Raw genomic sequence first — 22820 nt, 5'->3', positions numbered from 1 at the left:
TTTACTCGAACTCTACAAATAATCTAGTTTAAGGTTACATTTACTGATATTTAAAACTCAAACAATACAACGGTTGAAACATAAAACAGTTTCTTTTTATATGTTACAAACTTTACTTAACATGAAGATATAACCGTATAGTGATAAAGTCACACCGTTTCTAACTCATTATTAAAAACCTTAATTAATTTCAAAGTTAATTATAACATGTATATATAACATTTTTATTGATTTAATTACTTTTTAATACAACTTCTATATACTATTTTCTATGTAAGGAATGTAGTTTTAAATTATTATTAATTTTGTACTTCTCTATAAAAACTTCTACATACAATTTGTTACTTTATTTGATTTTTAGTAATTTTTTAATTCTATGTAAGACAAAAATTCTATGTGCAACCATCGATATTAACAGTTATATCTTTTATTTCCTTACAACCGCGGGTTTCTGTTACATTGCAACAATTTTAGCATTTTCCCGTGTCCATTCTATAAATTCAAACTGAAACCAATATTTTCCTCAAATTCACAAAGCAAAAAGTGGATTAACGACAAGCCTGTGTTATCTATCATGGCTTCTAAAATCATCGTGGACTCAAGCTCCCTCTTGTTGTTGCTTATTCTCTCTAATATAGCCATAGCATATGCTGCATTTTTGAAAAGTGTAGACTTAAAGACCCATCTTCACAAGGATCTTATTAACAACCATGAAGAAGCCAAAGTTGAAGCTCCTTTAAGAAGAGATGTTTTCAACAACATTCCAAGCAGAGAGTTCCATACCCTCCCAAGATTGTTAGTTCCACCTTCTAGCCCATCATTTGGCCACAACATTCACTACTAGAAAAGTCTTGTATAGCGAGGGAATTGCTATGCAAATTCCGTCGCTAATTTCATCCTCGCTACTACTTTCCCTCGCAAACGATTTTGCGATGGAATTTGCGAGGGAAAGTACGTTTGCGAGGGAATTTGCGAGGGAAAGTAGTAGCGAGGATGAAATTAGCGACAAAATTTGCATAGCAATTCCCTCGCTATACAGGATTTTTCTAGTAGTGATTGCTCCTCCACCCAAAGGCCATGAAGGATTGATGATTCGAGCTCCGTCTAGAAGACATGTTGTCAATAACATTCCAAGCAGTGTCATTCTCCAAAAGTTGACTCCACCTTCTGGCCATTCACACGAACACAATCATAGACAACCTCCACCACCCAACTTTTAGAACGATATTTCAAACGAAACATCCTAATAGAAATTAAGTTTAATCTTAATTTTCTTATAACTAGTTTCTAAAATTCATGTTTTGTTGATGATAGAGAAGGAATGGAAAGTTGCCAATGAATCTTAATATGATGCGATAACTGGCAGCTCTTCTTATTTCCGAAAGGTTGGTTTCAAAACAAGAAATAAAGGATGAAATTATTTTCAACATATATGCTTTTGGTTGTATTTTGTTTCTGTGTAAGGATTTCGGTCTTAGAACATTTTTGGTTCTATCCTCTCCCTCTGCTTCCTATAATTTACAACCAATTCTGCTAGCCATTTAACTGTATTATTTACTTTTATTTTTTATTTTCAATTCGTCCAGATTGCTTTTAACTCGTGAAACTATTTAAAGAGTAAGGCAGAAAAAATAAACTAATTGAGAACCACATGTTGTTTTGAAGTTTGTTCAACTTGAATATAACCCTAAAAGAAACCCTAAATTTTTGGAATATCAGCCAACATAAAATATTATAAGGTCGTACTATTTTATTTTATTTTTGTTAGAAAAGTGATGTTAAAATCATTAAAAAGGGATAATCTGTGTTAGAGAAATAGTTTAACAATGCAAATAGTTCCATGAAATGCACACACATATTGAAACATATAGTACGAAATATATGAATGCAAGAAGGAAAAATCCGAGCCCAGTATTAAATATTGTAAATATTGTGTCCTTGCCCTCTCTATGATGGCCAAGATTTGTTCTCGAGGATAGAATGGATTATCTCTCCATCGAACTCAATTTATGTCTAATCAATCGCACTACAATAGAAGAATACAAATACAAAGAATGTGCAAAAACCAATAGGGAACCTTTCTATAGTGGCCAAGAATATTTCTATGGTGGCCAAAAATATTCCTGAATAATTGTTTCCAAGATAGAAAAAGAGTAGAAGAATAAATGTGCAAAAACCAATAGAAAAAGAAAACTCTCTTTTCAGAATTTTGGTCCTTATTAATTTATAAAAAGCGTAAGGTCACAATTTAAAGAACACATATCCATGATAAGACAACAAACACATCTTTTCATATCAAAATTTTTATTTATAAACATAATTAATTCAAAATTATATTTTTTACACAAAATATGTTAGAATTTTGTGTCTTATAAATAAGAAGTTTAAATTGAAAAAATGTCTGAATATAAAAGGAATCAGAATTTTCCGATATTCTGATTTTTCCCTATTGTTTTCTGCACATTCATATATATTTGCATCTTGTATTTCATTGCAATTCTTTAAGCATTCGGTTGTATCCAAGAGATCTCTTGATTGGAAGTGTCGTTATTCAAAAAACTTATTACATTTTACTATTAGAAGCAATTGTCCAACAATTTTAAGCACCAATAATGGAACAAATTAATCATCTTAAAAAAACAATTTGATTGGGCTAGGAATTATTTTGCATTTTTTATAGATTTATTCATCATGTGAATTCTTTTGAATTCTGATATTGTGTTAAATAGCATGTTCGTTATTCCTTTTAATTTCTAGAACACAAATTGTTCTTCTAGGAATTAGCTTAAATGCTTCTTAAGTCTCAGACGTACGTTTATCATACCCACTTCTACTTACTTGAAATATGATCCTCACCTATCTATTTTCAAGCATAGTAAGATTCTATCATATTTGAATTCCTAATCTCCGCATCAAGTGTGAGATCGAACTTCAGCTATCTCCGTATCAAGTAAAAGGCTTTCTGAATACTCAAATACTCCTTCCAACCAAACAACCTAGTCCAGGCAAACCACTGACTTCGACACCTATTGATAGAATTTTGACAACACAAAAACAAATTAAAAAAAAAAAAAAAAAAAACTTTTATATGAGATAAGGTGAAGTTTAAACTGAGAGCCAGCTTACCAGCCTAAATTATCAAATTTCTCGTGAAACGATATCTTGTTGAAACGATATCTCATAAAAGCGCTTCTCAGTTTTCTTGTGCCACCTTAAGTCAAAAAAACTGAGAGCCAGCTTACCTGCCTAAATTATCGAATTTAGCCATTAATCTATCAACTTAAACTATACTTATGGCCATTTAAATGAGCTTGTAAAAAAAAAAACTATTTATATATGAGAAATGTTTTTCTCAAGTTACATAAAAAAATTTATCTCATGTTACATATACATCGCAATCTGAGCCAGTAATTTTTTTTTCTTTTTTCTTTTCTTTTAACCGTGGGACCCACCCAATTATGTCTCTACATGAGATAATATTATCTCATGTAGCATGAGAAAAGCATTGCCCTTTATATATTGCTTCTTTCATAAGTACATTTTATAAAAATTAAAACTATTTAAATTTTTAAAGAAAATATTTAACTTTTGATTTCGATTTTTTTAGAATCTAAAATTTTTAGTTTTAAAAAAAAAATTAAGTTTTAACTATTTTTATGACTTATATTTTTTTTTAAAGTAGACATTCAAACAAACTTTATAATAGAAATATTTTTTTTTCTACAAAAAAATATAATAATAACTTTTGACAAAAGAAAAAGGATTTTATAAAAGTTATGTTGTAAGAAAAATGATTGCGTAAAATTATACAGATACGTTTTGCGTATCGTAATTTTCTTTTTTTCTTTCTTCTTCAAAAAGTGTGGGCCCCACAAAATGTTGTGTATGTAAAAAAATTTGTTGTGTATGTTAAATGACAAATGCAAATCCCAAAGAAAAAATACCTTAATCGTTGTACGTAATTAGTTCACATTTCGCTCGGCCATCGTTGGTAGCATTGGGGATCTATAGACACCTTAACCAAAACCTTGGTGCATAATAATAGATAGTTATTTGATGCAGGTCCAAATCTCTAGTAGACACACATTATAGGTTATAAATGTTTATATATCTGACGCCATAACATATACCATATAATATAGGAAAACAAACACTGCCATGGCATCTTAACCAGTGTTTTGCATGCCAGCAGCAATACCCTTCATTGTCAAAATAAGGGTGTCCTCAAGACCAGGAGCATACTCGCTTTTTGGGTTAAGTTTGACAAGTTCTGCTGCTGGCTTGCTTGATTCCATGTAGTCCTTTGACAAGTGTGGCCTCAACTTCACATGGTAATCAGGATCACGAATTCTCTTCAATGTGTAGGCTTGCAACACATTGAGGGTTGTGATATACGAATCACGAAGACGAAGTCTTTGCTTTAAGTAAGGGTCTCCTTCAAGGATATCCCTGTGCCCAGCAACCTACAAACAAAAAGGTTTATTATAACAATTTTCATTTTCATTTTCACACTTTTGCCTGCACTAGAGAAAAGAATAACATGAAGCATGAATATATGGAGGGAAAAGTTGGAAGCAAAAAGCCATGGCATACTGTTAATATTGAAATGTAGAACAGCTTGTTTTGAGTTTTCTACATAGAGTCATCATGATGATATGAAAATATGCAAATGCTGATTAAAATATTGAAACATCATCTATAGCAGGAAAAAAAAAATGAACTAAGCAATAATAGATTACCTGGAGGAGAAAGCTTTTGGTTTCTTCGTATTTTGTTCTTAAACGCTCTCCAAATGGCCACAGCTCTTCTGACACTAGGAGTTTGTCATATAAGGTGGCAATCCCGGGGTCACCCTTGGCGAACACCATCTCGATCAAGTCGATGCTGACCCTGAAGAAAGGCCATTGATTGTACATATCCTGAAGCATTTGGAGGTTCTTTGAATCTTTCTCAATTGCATGCTTAAATGCTGCCCCAAAGCCAAGCCATACTGGTAAATGAAACCTTGTTTGTGTCCAAGCAAAAATCCAAGGAATAGCACGGAGTGATTCAATTCCTCCACTTGGCTTTCTTTTTGATGGACGGCTGCCAATGTTCATTCGACCATACTCCAACTCAGGAGTTGCCTGTAGTTCATAATATTAATCAATAAAAGAGAACAAAAAGGAAAGAAATTGCAATGTTATAAGTTTTTTCATTAGGTTCATGACTCCAAATGGAGAAAAAAGATAATTTTTACTTAATCATCAAATTATTAGAGTACAAGCAAAAAAATATTCATAGAATTGAGGAACAAAACAGATGATAATAATTCAAGGAGCATATTAATATATGGAGAACAAAGAGCATATATCAAGAAAGTTAAGAGCATATATCAAGAAAGTTGAAGAAGTATATTCTCATGAACATTATTGATCAAATTTTGAATACTCATGTTAACCAAACTATCACTTTTGAAAACATACCACTTAAACAGCTAGATCTTTTCATGGTTATCTTCTATATAAAGGTTAATAATTGAAGATCGAATGCAAGTAATACTTACACATCGGAAGTATTCAACAAAACGAGGTTCTTGGAAAACAATGGAGCGGTACTCCTTTGTTGCAATGACAGCCATCTCATCCAAGAGGGCACGCCATTCTGGTTTTGGTGACACAGGAGGATGCATTCCATGCTCAAGTGTAGCAGCAGTGAAACGCTGAAGTGTTCTAAAGCACAAGTGCTCCTCTCCAAATGACTGTTCAATAACTTCACCCTGAACTGTTACCCGAAGTGAGCCATGAATAGTATCTGGTGGCTGAGATAATATAGCAAGATGAGTGGGACCTCCTCCTCTTCCAACAGTCCCTCCTCTGCCATGGAACATTGTCAGCTTCACACCAAACTCCTTTGCAACCTTAATGAGTTCTTCTTGAGCCTTGTACAATGCCCAAGCTGCAGAGAGACGACCAGCGTCTTTTCCTGAGTCTGAGTATCCTATCATAACTTCTTGCTTCCCATTGATGCGGTTTCTGTACCAATCTATCGAGAAAAGCCGAGCTACTGCCGCAGGAGCAGTCTCAAGATCAGCAAGCTTTTCAAACAGTGGAACAACCCTTAAAGGTTGCTTCACATGACATTCGCGTTGCAAAAGCTCAACAGCAAGCACATCAGATGGGGCTGTTGCCATTGAGATGATATAGGCACCAAAGTTGTCAGATGGAAGTTCTGAAATGACATGGAAGGTTTCCAAAACATCAGTAATTTCTTCTGTTTTAGGAAGATCCGGGCCAAAGAGAGGGCGCTTTCCACTGAGCTCAGACAAGAGCCATTCTTGCCTGCGTTCCTCAGACCATTCTCGGTAAGATCCAATCTCCAAGTATTTTGTAATTGCATCCATAACATCAGTATGCCTATCTGACTCTTGACGGATGTCAAGTCTTACAAGTGAAAGTCCAAATGTAGAAACTTGCCGCAAGAAATCAAGAAGGCTTCCATCTGCTATTGGTCGGTCGCCACATGCACAGAGTGACCTATAACAGAGTTCAAGAGGCTCTAGGAACTACAAGAAGAAATTGGAGGTTATAGAGTTTACATATATATATATCCCATTAAAATTTGCAAGAGAAATTAATTATATGTGGTTGAAAAAACTATTGCCAACTTGAACATACTAATTACCATAATGATTAGCAATATGCAATTCTCTAAGCATTTGTAACCATCCTCATTTCATATTTTTGTTGAAAAAAGCCCATTTATTAGCTCGAGAAAAAACCAAAACCATATTCAGACAACTTAACCTAATATATAAGTTAAAATTCTCATAATCAATAAGCAAAGTCTTTACCGATGAGAAAATCCACCACTGCTAGTAATGTAATCATTAAGGAATGAAGTCTATATATTGCTACGAGTTTTACTGCTCCTAGATTCCCATGGGTAAACGTCAAGAATATGATCTTGGTTTCAAAAGTGTCCAAAAAATTAGAGCATACTAAAAATAAGAAAGCAACTCAACATATCACTGACTCACTGCAAGTCAATTGCCTTTTAGGTGTAAAGGTTCCATTACCCATTTACCCTTATCTTTTGACAGTTTATTGGGCTATTGTGAGGATAATACCTGCTCAACATTTGTGAAGGTTGTCTCTTCAGGGATATCAGAGGTCCCATTGGCTAATAAATGGCGTGCACGTTCACGTGTATTATACAGTTTGTCCCTCACATCACCAAGAATGACGCGATATGGCTCATTTGGAGGAATCTGCTTCCAAAACTCTGCAACAATAAAGAATTTATTACAAGGACATTCAAGACCAATTGGAGTTTACTTATAAACTCAACTCTGAACGAATCAACAGGTATGAAAAATTCAGCAGTGCTCATCTGAGATTTTGTTCAGTATTCTAGATTGATTAGATTAGATTCCAATAAAGATTTCAAAAGTGTTCAATTCAGAAAACAAATAATACATACCAATATAATGTTTTGCATCTCTCTTTGAGGACCTATGGAGTTCATGAGCACGTAAGCGGAGCTCATCATTGCAGCGCCACATAGACAACTGCAAAAGCAGGCAAAACAAAGAAGTTAAGACCCATGCCCTTAATGATTAATAAAATTAAATAATCAAGAAAGTGACCAGCATATTTGATACCTCAAACATGAGATCCTCTATTTGAGAGAAGTACAAATTAGCAGCCATCATTCTAGCTAGCAAACACACATCCCTTGTAACTTCGGGGGTTACCCTGGGATTACCTACGATGCACATTGGAGATATTGTAAGTAATACCCAAGCAATAAGTATATTACAAGCCATGTATCCAAGGCAACACTCAATACTGAAGATGAGAGCCAAAAGTAGACAGTGAAATGAATAAAGAAAAATATGAAGCATCAAGGATCTGAGGGATAAGAAAGATACCATCACGATCTCCTCCCATCCAAGAAGAGAATTGAATAACAGGGGCATTATATGGGACACGTTCATCTACTCCAATGTTCTTCAGAGCTGTGTCAACCCTGCGCAAAAACTTTGGTACACCTTTCCAAATCGTCTCATGAAAGTAGCTCATTCCTGCCCTCATCTCATCTTGGGGTGTAGGAGGAGTCCTTCGAATTTCATCTGTCCGAAATGCAGCTTGAATCTGCACAAGAGAAAAACATCATTAGGGATGTAGCTTTGCCATAAAATTCCCATATATAAACCTAACCACATTCATAACCACAAAAGTTATTCACATGATCGAAAAAAAGGGAAGGGAAAGTCAAATGGAACAGCCAAATCAATACAATTAGAATTTAACAGATAACTGATGACAAAAACAGCATCTAACGTTAAAATATAAACTTTACCCACCCATACTTTCAAGACAACAGAGCATGTTATCACAAAATATCTTCAGTGCCAACTATATGCCAAGGCATAGAACACATATAATTCAGATTATTAGCAATTATCAAATAAATCATTCGGTCATTGTGTCTAAACTCCATGATACCAGTGAACGTTTACAGGAAAATATCATCTTACATCATGATGTTTATAAATCACTAAAAACTATGGGTAAAGCATCAATCAACTCAGAGAATCATCTGGATGTGAAGCCTGTGACTAATGGCATCATGTATATATTGTATATGGAATCAAGACTGCACCTCTCTCTGTAAAGCCTCATCAAGTTCCTGCTTATCATCTGGTGTTATGTCTTTAGCATACAACTGTGTTAAACAATTCCTTATCCTGTAAAAGAAAATAATGATCACCAATAGAAAGATTAAGCCTTAGTGCACAAATTGCCACAATGCCAGAAATAGTATATAGAATATCCTGTATTATAGGTCACTGATTTATAACTTCAGGTGCACCTAAATGATAAATGCAACAATGAATGAACTACCATAATTACTCTGAGTTAAGACAACTGAATATTGATTAATGTAATGGACAAACCTTCCATGCTTTTGCAGCAAAGATCTGCGAACAGACTGAGTAGGGTGAGCGGTTAGGACCAAATCTACAGTTTGGTTCTTCAAAGCATCAAAGACTTCCAGGGGGGTCTTCTTCAGTTGATTCACAAGCCTCTTGAAAGTCTCTTCGATGTCAGACTCGGTAATGGCAGAGTTCTCATCAGCAAAATCGCCCTTCTTTAATAACTTGATCCTTCTTCGGTAAGCAATTTGAACTTCCTCTGCTAGGTTGGCCAAATTAAGCATGTGAGCAAATGATTTGGCAATGACAATAGAATCCCCAGCATCAAGACCAGTCAGCATATTCCCAAGTTCCTCCAGCTTATCAGGATTGTGCTTCCCTTCATACTCAGCTGACAGCTCATAACAATCTTGAACCTAGCAAGTATCAAATTATTGAACCTCTTAGACATAAGTTCAGATAAGTAGCAGGGAAAAATAAAAAGAATGAAAATGAAAAAGAAAAAGAAACGAAGCATATGCAAGTGAAAAAGATCTCATTCACAAAAGCATGAGTATGTATTTCCTAAAATTAGAACTTTTAGCCCACAAAGGATCAAAATGAGAAGAGACACAGAACACACATTCAAGGCCCATTCCTCATATGAAATAAGGGCAACCCATGTGGACAAGTCTCCCCGACTTCTAAGTGTTCAGATTGTACACAACCTTATTTTTGCAAAAGAGACTATTTTTCAGACTAGAATCCATAACCTTCTTGTCACAATCATAACCTTCTAGTCACGAGAAACTTATTCAAAGACTCGGCCTCTATTCCACATATGAAATAACAATTTAAAATGAGCAATTTGAAAATTATATTATCAACTAATTTTATGAAATTGTAAATTTGTAATATCCACTCCAGTGGGCACATGCCAACAATTACAAACATCCATATTCTAAGACCAAAAGAGTTCCTTTTCATAAAAACTGAAATGGGGTTTAAGAAATGTGTTAATGTTGGGCTAAAAAAACTCATCTTTTTCATAAGCACAAGAGTAAAGTAGCAAAAGATTTAACAATACCGTTTGTCTGACGTCTTCGCCATGCAAATCCTGAAGAATGTCGAGGAAGCGATCCAGCAATAAAGCATCATACTCGACAAGCTTGTCATCATCAGAAACCTTCCTTGGTGCCAGTAGCCTCAACTGAGCATCAATTGAAGCCATCTTCTCAATGTTGCGAGTAGCCATCTTCTCAGTATATGTGCTTTTTCACTCTCTGCACTGAACCAGTCAAGTCAATTCATGCAAGATGAACCACAAAGTTTATGACACTTGTATTACAGTGACCTCTCTTTCTCACTGGACGAAAAGTTAAGATATTATGAGGCTAAGAAAGTAAAAATCATATAAGAGAGAGAGAGAGAGAGGAAAATCCCGTGAGAACCGAGATGGAAGTTCTTGTTGGTTCCAAGCTAATAGGGTCCTTATGATATCTGCACGGGAAAGTACAAATAAAAGTGAACAACCTTAACTACAACCATAACCAGTACCTTCGATCACGGAGAGAATGGAGACACAAAGAAACAAAGAGAGAAACAAGTCATGTGAAGCAAGAAAAACTTTTGTCTCCCCATCAATTTATAGGGTGAGGAACGTTTCCTATGTTGATTTTTTGCATTAAAAAATATATATATATGATATTATTTTAAGTTTTTATAATACCGTTTATCTTTATTTGATGATTAAAATTTAAATTCATCTTTAAAAAAAAATTATAAATTCCTCATTTCCTTGTGTCTCAATAAAATATTATAAAAATTATTTTGTATCAGTGTAAGCGTCAAAATGAGTCAAACTCAACTGAGTAACTCGAATAATCTTACAACATATGTAAGTTAAATTAATAATTTGCTAGTTTTAACTATAATATTTTCAATTAACTATAAACTATACTTAAAGCGCGTTTGGATAAGTTTTTATTTCTAAAAAAGTTGCTTTTAAAAAAAATCATTTTAAAATTTTTTAGATATTTGGATAATAATTTTTTAAAAAATAAAATAAAAGTTAAAATGGTACTTATTTTTTTAATCAATAGTTGATTGCTTTTGGAAAAAACAGAATTTAAAATATAATATAAATTTTTAAAATATAAATATAACCTTATCCTATTAACCCATTATCTCTTTCTATCCTACTAGCATGCTATTTTTTTTTTTTTTGGTTAGCTATAACAACTTATCACTTTACAATCAAATATCTTCTTCTTTTTTTATTTTCATTCTTATGTTTTCTCCTTCAAGGTATCGTTTTCTTTCATTTCTCTTCATCCTACAATTGCTATTTTTAGTTCTTCTTTTTTCTTTTTCTTGGTAAAAGGTACAATTCTATGCTTGGTGTTTGGTCCTTGTTTTTTTCTTCTTCTTCCTTTTTTTTTTAAGCCACAATCACAAAAACAAGAAAATAGACACAACAAACAAGAAAGTGAATACAGCATTGTATCTAAATGCATGTCCATGCATGTAGATTTTGTAATTTTGTATATAAAAAGTGAATACAATCATGCTCTCCCCGTTAATTTTTTGTTTGAAATTTATATACAAAAAGTGCTTTTTTTTAACATTCAAAAAAAAAATTTATACAAAAGCAATTTTCAAATTATACATTTAAACGTAAAATAATTTTACCTTTTAAAAAATCTTTTTTCAAAAGTCTATAGAAAGGGGCTCTTAATTTGACTTGTGTCATGCATTAGTGTAGTTGCCTCAACTAGGCAGCCCCAACAAATAAATTTGACTTGTGTCATGCATTAATTTGACCTGTTTGGATCCTCTTATTTTTAAGCTAGAAGCTACTTATAAGCTAAAGCTAAAAAAAAGAGCTTAAAAAAATAAGTTAAAAGCTGTTTGGAAATTACATAAAAGTTTTAGCTTAAAAATTACTTAAAAGCACATATTTCAAGAAAATTATCTCTTTCTATCTTTATCACTCTTTATTTTTAAAAAAAGCACACAATTCAAGAAAAACAGATAAGAGCTTAAAAAAAAGCTCCTCCTAGGAGCTTTTAATTTTCAGCTTTTTTCTTCATTATAAAAAAAAGAGATTTTCGTTATAAGAGCTTTTCCCAAAACCTGTTTGACCTAGCTTATGCTTATAAGTAGCTTGTAGCTTAAAAAAAAGAGGATCCAAACAGACACTAAGCAATTGGATCAGAAAAGTTGTAGATTCAAATTTCGGTGTTTATTCAAAGAAACAGTTAACTTAAAAAAATTTAACTTGTTTTGAAGAATAAGATTTGGACCTGTTTTAAATTTGAGTTTATTGAATAATAAACATTTAATTGTAATCAATTTTTGTTTTAGGGAATTATTATTATCATCTTTATCTTTATTTTTATTTTTTATCTTGAGATTTATATGGTTTTAAGATTTTAAATTCTGATTAATTTATAATTTACCTATATAAAATATGGAAAAATCACTTCATCTGCCAATGAAAGCTCGAACGTTGTGCCTCACTTTTTTTCTTTTTTTAAAAATGTGGCCCGAATTTTTGTTTTTTTATGAGAATCTCGTCACTTCTCCTATGAAACGATAAGTGTAAAGCTAATAAAATATTTAATCTTTTAAATAATTATTACTATGATTTAATTATTTAAATTTTACCAAATGGTGATAGTTCAGTTGGCGCATGGAAGCTAAGCATGTGGGGATGAGAGCATGTGTTCGAATCTTCCCAGTACCACCTTTGGGAGAGGTTTAAAGCCTTAATCCTGGACCCGCCCCGAATCGGATTAGTTGCGAAGTAATCAACCGATAGAAATATTTCCAAAAACAAAAAATTATTTAAATTTTATAATAGTGAAATATTATTATTAAATAATATGTCGACACATCTCTAAAATTTTCAAAGTAGTTACTGGGATAAATAAATTCCTTCAATGACAGTGCATAATTTGAAAGATTATTTACATGAAAAATAAATTAAAATTATTTATTTAATAATAATTTTCATTGTGATAATATAAAAAAGATTCTTCATTTTTATATTCAATATTTTTCATAAAATTTTCTTATTTTCAAATAAATATGTTTTGCAATAAGAGTAGTTCAAAATTATATCAAATTTAAAGCTTTTACATTGTCATGGTAGACTTTTAAAAAATAAAAGAGTAAATGTCAATGTATAAGTATCTATTCTAATTTTTGTTGTTAATATTTACAGTATATATATTTGTTGTTAATTGCCATGTGGCTGGAACTTTTTTTTTCTTTCTAAAATTTTTGTCTACACATACTCAGTCTGTGTCAGAAGGTCAGTGATCAAGTGCAATATTTCAAATTACTTCACGGGCACGTCTTACATAGTAAACGCTGGATTGTACCGAAAAAGAAATAATTACATAAATAAAGGCTGGAACACTAACTAAAAAGAAAAATAAAATAAAAAATATATGAAGCATAAAAGAAGAAAAAGAAAAAGTTGAAAGCTGCAACCTCAAGCAGAAGCCAAATTGGAATATTATTCCAATTGGAAGAAGAAGAAGTATATATTGGAATTTTTTTTACCAAAAAAAAAAATTGGAATATTATTGCTTTTTATGGCACTCGTAAATCGGAATAATACTATCTTCTTCTTCTTTTTGGGAATAAATTACCTTTAATTTTAGGACTAAATGGCCTTTTTCTTTCTTTCTTTTGAGGAAAGAAAGATTGACAATATTTGGTGCTCTTCTCAACTTTTCCCAATTTGTGGATTTCCTTTGCCCTTGATTGCGCTGTCTCTGGTCATATATCATTGCCATTGAGGTCCATACGTTTTCACTACGCAAAAAATAAATAAATAGAAGATAATTTTTCAAAGTATTTTTCGGCAAAAATAAAACCAGTAAAACTTTTTCATAGTTTTCTAAAATCGGGAAATTTGTTAAAGGAAATAGATATAAAGAAGTAATTAAACTTAAAAGCTTAAATTTTGGATAAGGATTTTTTTAATATTTTATATTATTCTATAACACATCATCTCATGCAAAAGTCCTTTGAACTTGAATCGTGGATATTGCATAAATTTAATTTTTGATTTATCTTAAACTTAATTTATTTAATTACACTAGAACGTGGATGGAGTGAAGATCAAACCCATGATCTCGTGGTCACTGAAACTCTAATATAATATAAAAAAATTAATCCAACCCAAAAACTTAAATTATTGAGTGAGAATTTTTTAATGATTTATATTATTTTCTAAAAAATAGAATCTTAAATTTTAGGCTGAGATGTGCAATTTCAATTTGTATTGGTATACTCCACACTGTAATTAACACGAAGTTAAAGGTACGTGCATAGCTTGTCTCAAGGTATATTTATTTAATAATCACCTTTTTTAAATATTTAGCATATTCAAACTCCAAAATATATTTTTGCCAAGAAAAATAAAGAAATGATGGTTAAAGTATAAGAGGTAGATACTTATTTTATTTTGAAACGGAGGAAGTAATAAGCACATTTTTTTGCTTTATTTCTTTTGTAATCTCCAAGTCAAAGTAGCCATCAAGTGACACATATTCAACAAAAACAATCCAAATCATGATGTTGTTATGTATAGAACAAGTTAAACATCAATAATGTTCGATTTATATGTGCTACATATAAAGCAATATTATATTTATCATATTTCATGTAAAGCTTATCATTGGAAATTTATGCAACTATTAAATTTGGGATGGGTAACTAATATTGATAGGTATAGGAATTTGAGATTCCATTGTCATACCCATTGAGTGAAGGCGCAAAAATGGGAGTTTCATTACTGCAACGCTGGTGAAAATGGTTAAGAGCAAAAATATAGGACACACAAAAATTAGAAGATCAAAATTGGGGAGAGCGAGTAAGCAAGAAAGTTCTAAAATTCGAGGAATAAAAGCTAATGGTTGCAAGATTTTTGTATGCTTTAATGATTTAATCAAATAACGTTATTGTACTGTTTGTGCTCTTATTTAACTTGTTAAGAAAATTTCCACCCAAAAAAAAAACTTGTTAAGAAAAGAAATAGATGAATCATGAATGTGAGTTGTACTTATCTAAATAATAAATAAATGGGTTTAATATTTCTACCGTAAATATAGATAAGTTATTTATATTTGTTCTCAAAACGACGTCGTTTTTTGTTGAAAAATTAAAAAATTATAATGAAAAAGATTATTATAATCCTGAAATAAATTATAATTACAAAAATACATTAACTTTCTCCTCAAAATGACGTTGTTTTGGGCTCAATGTAAATAAATTATTTACATTAACCTAGAAAAAGCAAACCCTAAATAAATAGAGGAGTTAAAAATTAACTTAAAAAAATAAATTTAATTTGGTTGATACGAAATGGTGAAGGTGATTTGCTGGGTGCGACAGATTGGACTACATCAATCCCTAAGTGCTAATTTAGCTTCCATTGGTATCAAATTTTCTATTTCATATGAGCTCCATGCAAGTATCAAATATAAAGGGTTTGGATATTTCGTATTCACTTCTTTTTCTAACGGATAAATTTTTTTATGTTCGAAAATTATAATTTTCAGGAATATAGTGAAAAAATTATTTTTCTGGGAAATGTTATCAAAAAACTGGTTGGTATGTCAAAATATTATCGGGATTTTGTTCCCAAAAAAGTGCAAAAAATTTTTAACACCTTGGATTGGTGGTATTCTTGGATGGCATTTTGAAATAAAATTGTACACAAAACAAAATTTCGAGAAAATCAAATTCTCAGGAAATTTTTCAGAAACCTTATAGCAAATGTGGATAAATAGAATTGCCACTATCACTTTTCCAGGAATCTCAAAATAATGGTTTTAATGTTTCTCATGTATAGAGATGGTAAAGTAGATGCCCCCCCCCCCCCCCCCGCGCGACCTACCATCAATCCGTCATAAAATGAGTCAGTCCGCCCCGCCCTGTTTTTGAAAGTGGGCTAAAAAACTAGGACCGCCTCGCCGATTTAAACCTATTTTACACTGACCAATCTCGGTCGGGCCCTCCCCGCCAAAAAATGAGTCCAACCTACCTCGCTCACTTTTGAGAGTGGGTTGTAAAACTTAACCCGTCCTGCTCCGTTCGACGGGCATGGCTGGTCGACCAGTCGAGCCGAGCCTGTTTAGTCGACCCTACTCATCTAGTAGGAGATAAAATTATCTCCTACACATATATAAAAGTATGTAGGGCCCACGGGGATATGTGAAGAGAAGGAGCAAACTTTTGGTGCGACGGTCACATGTGCGACTCCCTTACAAAATTTGTTACTTGGAATTTTTTTTTTCATCCGACTTTCACCTTCTCTCTCTATTTTTGATTGGTTATCCCAATGAGTAAATGGTACTATTGTTGTACCTTAAAAAAAATTGAAACAGAGACAAAAATAAAATATGAATCCCATATATTTATATGTATATATAAGAGATAAAATTTGTCTCCTATAATATGAGAGACATTAAATCCTAAAAATAATGTGTCTATAAAAGACAAAATAGTTGTCAAATGTCAACGAACATGTAATTTTGTCAATATCTACAATAGTTTTTTCTTTCATTTAGGGGTGTGCATGGAGCGGTTCGGTTCGGTTCGGTTATTGTCAAAAACCAAACCCAACCAGTTTTAACGGTTTGGATTTTAAACTGAACCATTTTTAAAAAAAAAAACGGTTTTTAATTTGTTCAAACCGGTTTGTGGTTTATAACCGGTTTTGAATTAAAACTAGTTTAAACCGGTTTTAATTCAAAACCGATTTTAATTCAAAACCGGTTTTAAATCAAAACCGGTTATGAACCATAAACCGGTTATCAAGTTCAAAACCGGTTTTTAAAAAATTCAAAATCGAATTTTGATGGATTGTGCTATTTTTATAAGTAGTCATTTGTTTCTCCTGGTTATAGGTAGTTAACCAACTATTTCTTGCAAGAATCTTCATTGTTTTGGAACTCTCACGACGAAATGATTATTAAAGAAATTTTCACGTTGTTTTTTGATGTGCCTCTGGCAGATGTAGTTTTCCAAGCTGAAAATGATGAGAATTAAGTCATAAAAGAGCACTTTTTATACGTATTTGCTTATTATATTGACTTTTCCATCTCAATGACATTTCTCACCTATTTGATATGTTTATATAGGGAGAAGAGGTGGAAACTACGAAAGTGTAAAAAGCTTGGTGACGCGACTCCACACGGGTGGAAGTTCTATGTTGCATTATGTCCTTGGGCCAAAATTCTAGAGAAACGGCGCAAGTTAGCTCCAAACTGGCGCAAGTTAGCGTCGCGATGCAGGGCCAATAACCAGGGATTTGGCGTGAACCAGCGCCACAGTGGCGTGGACCCGCGCCAGTTGGAAAAAATGACACAGTACCACAGGTAGAAAACTGGCGCGGTCCAGCGCCACAGTGGCGCGGTCCAGCGCCACAGTGGCGCGGTCCAGCGCCACAGTGGCGCGGACCCGCGCCAGTTTGCGATTTTATAGTACCGTGTTTTTACGGGGACAGACTTGGAAGAAGGAAAGATGGCTTATAAATAGGATGCTTTACACAGAATTGAGAGGCTAATTCTTTAGAGACGGCGGTTGTGCTCAGAGGGAGAGTCTTGCGAAGATCTTGTTCATCTTCTTATTCCCTTTTCCATTTTCCAGTTCATGGTGAATATTGATATTTCAGCCTTGACCATTGTTGGCTTGGTACTTTTTATTGTAGTTAGGGTCACGAACCCTATGTGAACCTTTGTTACAACAGATTGATTTATAATTATTCGTTTATATAATTATTTTTATCTCTACCCTGTGCGTAATTTCTGTCTTCGTTGTTAGAAGTGATCAATCTAATAGTTGATGATAGTTTGAGGGTTAGAACCCTAGATAGGAATATTGGGATTTTGATCTTGAAAGGAGGTAGGATAACAATTTATATGCATGCTAGGAATAAGTGTATATTTGATTGCAGATTCTTAAATTATTTGGTTCATTGCTTAATGCCATGAGGAACATTGCAAGGAATTGGGGTTCCAATTGGGGTTAAAGGGTTAATCTTGCAAGGAATTGAGGGTTAACTACTGAATATTTTTAGATAATAATTTATCTGAGTATTGTAAATCAATCCAAAGTAAGAAGCAGGAATCATTTGGTGAGTGCACTCTAGCTACAATGCTTTCTCATACTCTTACAAATCAATCCTTATTTTTATTTTTATTATTCATCACAAAAATTCCAAAAATACGTTCTTGCTTTTATTTCTTATTTTTAATCAAATCAACAATATTTGTCACACCAATTTGAACTTTTCCCATCTTAAAAGGAACAATTATTTGATATTTGATCCCAATCCCTGTGGAGACAATACTTTCCTTATCACTGTATTACTTGTGCGATCGGTACACTTGCTGGTGAGCATCAAGTTTTTGGCGTCGTTGTCGGGGATTGGCATTTCTTATATCATATAATCTTGATCTTTAAGATTGGATTTTGTGATTTTTTATTTTTTTATTTGTTTTATTTGAAAAGTGCTACTAATCTCTTTTCTGAGTTGTATGCGAGGCAAAACTGAAGAATTTCTATTTGATCCCGAGATTACAAAGACTGAAAAGAGAAATAGAAAACTCGCTCGGAAGAAGCTTGAATTCAAAGAGCTTGAGACTCTGCCTGAAGAATAACAAATCATGGCAGGAAACAATGATGCAGACAATCCATTCATGGATACTATCCTGACTCCATCTTTTAACAGACCAAACTCGAGCATTGTCCAGCCTGATGTTGCCAACAACAATTGGGAGCTCAAGTCTTCCAATATTCAATTGGTGGAGAGAGCTCAGTTTGGAGGGGAGGAGAACGAAGATCCTCACAGGTTCATAGACAGATTCTTGATGATCTGTGACTCAACCAAACACCCTCAATTGTCCAATGATGCAATCTGGATGAGGTTGTTCCATGTTGCTGTTAAGGGAAAAGCTCTTAGTTGGTTGGAAAGGCAGCCTGCAAGACGTATTCCGACATGGGATGATTTATCTCAGAAGTTCTTTTCTGAGTTCTTCTCAATAGAGAGATACAATCAGATGGTGAATGACATCACCAATTTCACTCAATCAGAGGGTGAAACTATATGTGCAGCATGGAACAGATTCAAGGATTTAATGAGGTGTCCTCATTATAACTTGACTGCTGGCAACCAAGTAAGAATTTTCTTCAACGGTTGTAAACCTGAGGTTCGAATGGTGCTGAATGGTGCAGCAGGTGGCACGATTAAATCTTTGAGGGCAAATGAGACTCTTGAATTGATTGAGAGAATGGCTACCAATGAAAATGAAGGGTTGTCATCTAAACCTAAGAGAGGTATCCTTCAACTGGAAGGTAATGATGTGGTGCTAGCTGCAAATAAATTATTATCTCAGCAAATGGCAACTCTGACAGAGAGGCTTGATAAGAAGCAACTTTCTAATGTTCAGACTAAAGTTGCGGCAGTTGTGTCTGAATATTGCAAGGACAATCACGAGTCTAATGAATGTCCTTCCTTGTTGTCTTCTGATCCTCCTCAACAAATGCATGTTAATGGCATTTGGTATGACCAGAGACCTCTACCACAAAATATTCCAAGAAATCAGAATTTTCCTTCTGGAAGTAATTTTCAGAGGAGGGTGCAAGGAACTGGTCTTGATTTCACATCAAACCATTATCTGCAGCCTCCACCAATCCAAACAAAGGAACCTTCTGATTTGGAGAGGTTAGTTGGAGAAATGGTTCAACATTCCAATGCCTTCATGGAAGAGACTAGGGCCAATACCAAAAATACAAATGCATCTATCAGAAATTTAGAGAATCAGATTAGCCAACTGGCTAAGCAAATTGCTGATAGAACTCCAGGTACCTTCCCTAGTAATACAATTACTAATCCAAAGGAAGATTGTACGGCTATCACAACTCGAAGTGGTAAAGTGGTGGCAGCTCCGGAAAAGCCAAACATAAATGTAGGAGCTGAAGAGAAGTTTAAGGAGGTTAAGGAGCCGGAAAAAGAAGTGGTAATTCCTTTTACTGTTGAGAAGCCTTTTCAGAAAGGTGAAGAAGAAGAGCAGATGATTGTTGCTGAAAAGAAGAAATTTGTGTTGAGTTCTGAATATGTGAGAGCCATGGCACCTTATCCTGAAATATTCAAGAAAGATGCTCAGAAGCAGCAATATGCCAGATTTCTTAATATCTTCAAAAAGTTGCATGTTAATATAGCCTTTGTTGAAGCCTTGGCTAATATGCCTAATTATGCCAAGTTTATGAAGGACTTGTTATCAAGAAAACACAAGCTGCAGGAATGCCAGACAGTAACACTCACTGAGGAGTGTAGTGCCATAATACAGAAGAAGTTTCCTCCCAAGCTTCGTGATGCAGAAAGTTTTAATATTCCTATTGCTATTGGTAACATAAATGTTGGCAAAGCTTTGTGTGATCTTGGGGCAAGTATAAATTTGATGCCATTGTCCGTGTATAAATCTTTGGGGATATCTGAGCTCAAACCTACTATGGTTTCCTTGCAACTTGCTGACAAATCTTTAAGGAAATCCAATGGTATAATTGAAGATTTCCTTGTGAAAGTGGACAAGTTCATCTTTCCAGCAGATTTTGTAGTGTTGGACATGGAAGGGGGAACTAAAATGCCTCTTTTGCTGGGTAGACCATTCTTGGCCACTGCTCGGGCCATGATTGATGTTGAAAATGGAAAGCATGAGTTAAGGAGGAATGATGAGACCATTACCATCAACGTCTTTGACTCTATGAAACATTCTTATGACAAAGGCGATTGTTTTAGTCTTGATGTTTTAGAGGAAGTGGGGAAACAGAAAAATCTTCTAGTCAAGAGCTTGATGAAGAACTCGAGGCGCATGATATTGTTCATTTTAAGGAAGAAAAGAATGTAGCATTTGAGGTTTTTGAAAAGAAAGATGATGACAAAGAAGATGGTGCCCTAAAAGTGGAGTTGAAAGAGCTTCCTGAAACTCTTAAATACATCTTCTTGAGTGATGAGGAGACTTACCCTGTTATCATTAATAAGGGATCGTCTTTTGAGCAAGAACGAAGGTTGATTGAAGTGCTGAAGGAACATAAGACTGCCATAAGGTGGTCTGTCTCTGATTTGAAAGGTATAGATCCTTCTTTCTGTACCCACAAAATTGACATGGAGGATGATGTCAAACATGTGAGGAAACCTCAAAGGAGGCATAATCCTACAATGAAGAAGGTAATATGAAAGGAAGTGGTAAAACTCTTTGATACTGGTTGGAGGATGTGTGCGGATTACCGGAGGTTGAAGACCGCCAAAAGGAGAATATGTGAAAAGAGACACCAAGACTCTATCTCTCAGAGAAAACAATACTTCAAAGAGTTCTTCACATGGCTTCATGGTTGGAATCAAATCTGGGAATAGTGGTCTCATGCACCGATACATCCAGTACCACCAGATCCTCCATTTGCTGAGTCATCCCATGCTGCTGAGGGGGATGACATGGAGGATTGATTGTATCTCCTTGTTGACGGAGATTTCTTGTATACTATTTTAGTTTATGTTTTTGGTACTTTTGCTGTTTTATTATGACCATAGGTTGATGTTAGGGTCATTTAGCTGATTTGTGTTGGTATATTTCCCAAACACTCTGATGTTTATTATGCGCATTATAGTTTATTCTATATGTTGTTGTTTGTTCCATGGTGCAGATTCTTCTTCCATCCTTTGGTTTGACTATTGCTGGGGACAACAATTCTTTAAATCTGGGAATGGTAGGCTTTTGAAAAGCACCTTGGAACTGCACTTCTTCTATCAGGGGAGATATTCTAAACTCTTTTAATTTTCTTTTAATTTTTGTTAGTTATTTTGTGTTGCTTTTATCTCTAAAAAACAACATATTGATTTGTTTCTCAAGCAATCCTCAGGTTTAAATGTGCTTACCCAGTTCATTTGATGGATTGAATCTTAGGAAGTATGTTTGTATGAAATTCTGGCATGGCATTGCATAGGTATAATTGGATTACATGATTGCTCGTTTGTCTGAACTGATGTTGTGAAATTCTGATAATGTCTGAGGCTAATGTTCTTGAGTCTATATTGATACCATAGCTGTGAGGTTTGAGCTTAAACACTAAATTTTCTTGTTGAGAGATCTCACAGTTGTAACACTCTAGAACTTGATATGTTTCTCTGTAATGCGTGCATTGGTCGAAATGATAAAGGCATTTTGTTCTTATTAGCCTATGGCCAAAATAGCCCACCTGTATGAAATTTTTCCATTGCTAGCCCCTTGAGCTTGAACTTGTTTTGTTGATAAATGACATGTGGCTTGAGTGATGACTTAGCTTATATCCATGTGACTTACCTTGATTGAGATTTAATCACTGATGTGTTGAAAAATAAAACAAAGAAATTGAGGTAAGCTCCACAATAGTTAAGTGATTAGGGAATGCATATTTCATTTGTACCCTTATAAAAAAAAGAATAAATATGCATAAAAGGTGGCTAAAAGGAATTAATTCCCGAAATTCTGTGGGAATATTAGTGGATCAAAACCATTGAGTTGAGTGTGCTAAAGTGAAAGAGTATCAGTTTTTCAATCTCATTGTTGTTTGAGCTACTATCCATATATTCCTACCCTTTAACCCGGCCAAGTTATAACATGTGAAGTCCTTTTGATCAGTTGGTGCATGTGTTTGATTCTTCATTTTTAAGAATTTTTTAGAATATTATCAAGCCTATGCTAGTGTTATAGTTGTGATTGATTGAGTGCTCATGATACCCTTAAACACTGAGTGTTGAGTGAAAATTATTTATCTGTGTGAGGGGTAATCGATGTAGACTTGTATCTTTAGAAAGCTGATGACATTGTCAGAAATTTATGATATTGGGTCAGTCATGCATAGC

General features: G+C 33.8%; 2 protein-coding genes and 1 non-coding gene across 6 annotated transcripts; 1 reads left to right on the top strand and 2 right to left on the bottom strand.

Moving 5' to 3' along the window:
• Nucleotides 1–3936: 3936 nt before the first annotated feature.
• Nucleotides 3937–10506, bottom strand: LOC133289736 (phosphoenolpyruvate carboxylase 2). Of its 4 annotated transcripts, none has more exons than XM_061487736.1 (11): nt 10457–10506; nt 9987–10182; nt 8942–9336; nt 8647–8731; nt 7913–8135; nt 7643–7746; nt 7462–7549; nt 7109–7263; nt 5546–6544; nt 4740–5126; nt 3938–4463 (listed from the first exon to the last, which is right to left on the bottom strand). In XM_061487736.1, the coding sequence occupies exons 2-11, from the start codon at nt 10152–10154 to the stop codon at nt 4167–4169; spliced, it is 2901 nt and encodes a 966-aa protein (XP_061343720.1). In that variant the 5' UTR covers nt 10155–10182; nt 10457–10506; the 3' UTR covers nt 3938–4166. The 4 variants fall into 4 exon arrangements, with proteins under 4 accessions (XP_061343722.1, XP_061343720.1, XP_061343721.1 ...); XM_061487737.1 differs by having other exon boundaries at nt 9987–10187; nt 10457–10479; XM_061487738.1 differs by lacking the exon at nt 10457–10506 and having other exon boundaries at nt 3937–4463; nt 8647–8684; nt 8886–9336; nt 9987–10427.
• Nucleotides 10507–18843: 8337 nt separating this feature from the next.
• Nucleotides 18844–21697, top strand: LOC133289737 (uncharacterized). Its single transcript, XM_061487740.1, has 5 exons — nt 18844–19573; nt 19691–20160; nt 20272–20513; nt 20735–21149; nt 21623–21697. Exons 1-5 carry the CDS (start codon nt 18844–18846, stop codon nt 21695–21697), a joined length of 1932 nt encoding a protein of 643 aa, XP_061343724.1.
• On the bottom strand, nt 18980–19082 carry LOC133289740 (small nucleolar RNA R71). The gene has a single exon (XR_009748526.1). It is a non-coding gene; the product is annotated as a small nucleolar RNA R71 (small nucleolar RNA).
• Nucleotides 21698–22820: the final 1123 nt, after the last annotated feature.

This window comes from Gastrolobium bilobum, unplaced genomic scaffold (assembly GCF_033153095.1).
Source record: "Gastrolobium bilobum isolate Gb01-03AN ecotype WA unplaced genomic scaffold, APGP_CSIRO_Gbil_v1 utg5127, whole genome shotgun sequence".
NCBI lineage: Eukaryota > Viridiplantae > Streptophyta > Magnoliopsida > Fabales > Fabaceae > Gastrolobium > Gastrolobium bilobum.
The sequence above is the reverse complement of the archived record's forward strand: the minus strand, read 5'-3'. Positions and strand labels throughout refer to the sequence as shown.

Excerpts from the sequence above, each read along its gene's own strand:
- LOC133289736 (XM_061487738.1), bottom strand. The coding sequence starts at position 10,154 with ATGGCTACTCGCAACATTGAGAAGATGGCTTCAATTGATGCTCAGTTG. Across the intron at positions 9,337-9,986 it reads GCGAAGACGTCAGACAAACG|GTTCAAGATTGTTATGAGCT; the intron begins GTATTGTTAAAT and ends GATACTTGCTAG. Across the intron at positions 5,127-5,545 it reads TTGTTGAATACTTCCGATGT|GCAACTCCTGAGTTGGAGTA; the intron begins GTAAGTATTACT and ends TATGAACTACAG.
- LOC133289737 (XM_061487740.1), top strand. The coding sequence starts at position 18,844 with ATGAGGTTGTTCCATGTTGCTGTTAAGGGAAAAGCTCTTAGTTGGTTG. Across the intron at positions 20,514-20,734 it reads TTCCTTGTGAAAGTGGACAA|AGGAAGTGGGGAAACAGAAA; the intron begins GTTCATCTTTCC and ends TTGATGTTTTAG. Across the intron at positions 21,150-21,622 it reads ATAATCCTACAATGAAGAAG|ATTCTTCTTCCATCCTTTGG; the intron begins GTAATATGAAAG and ends TCCATGGTGCAG.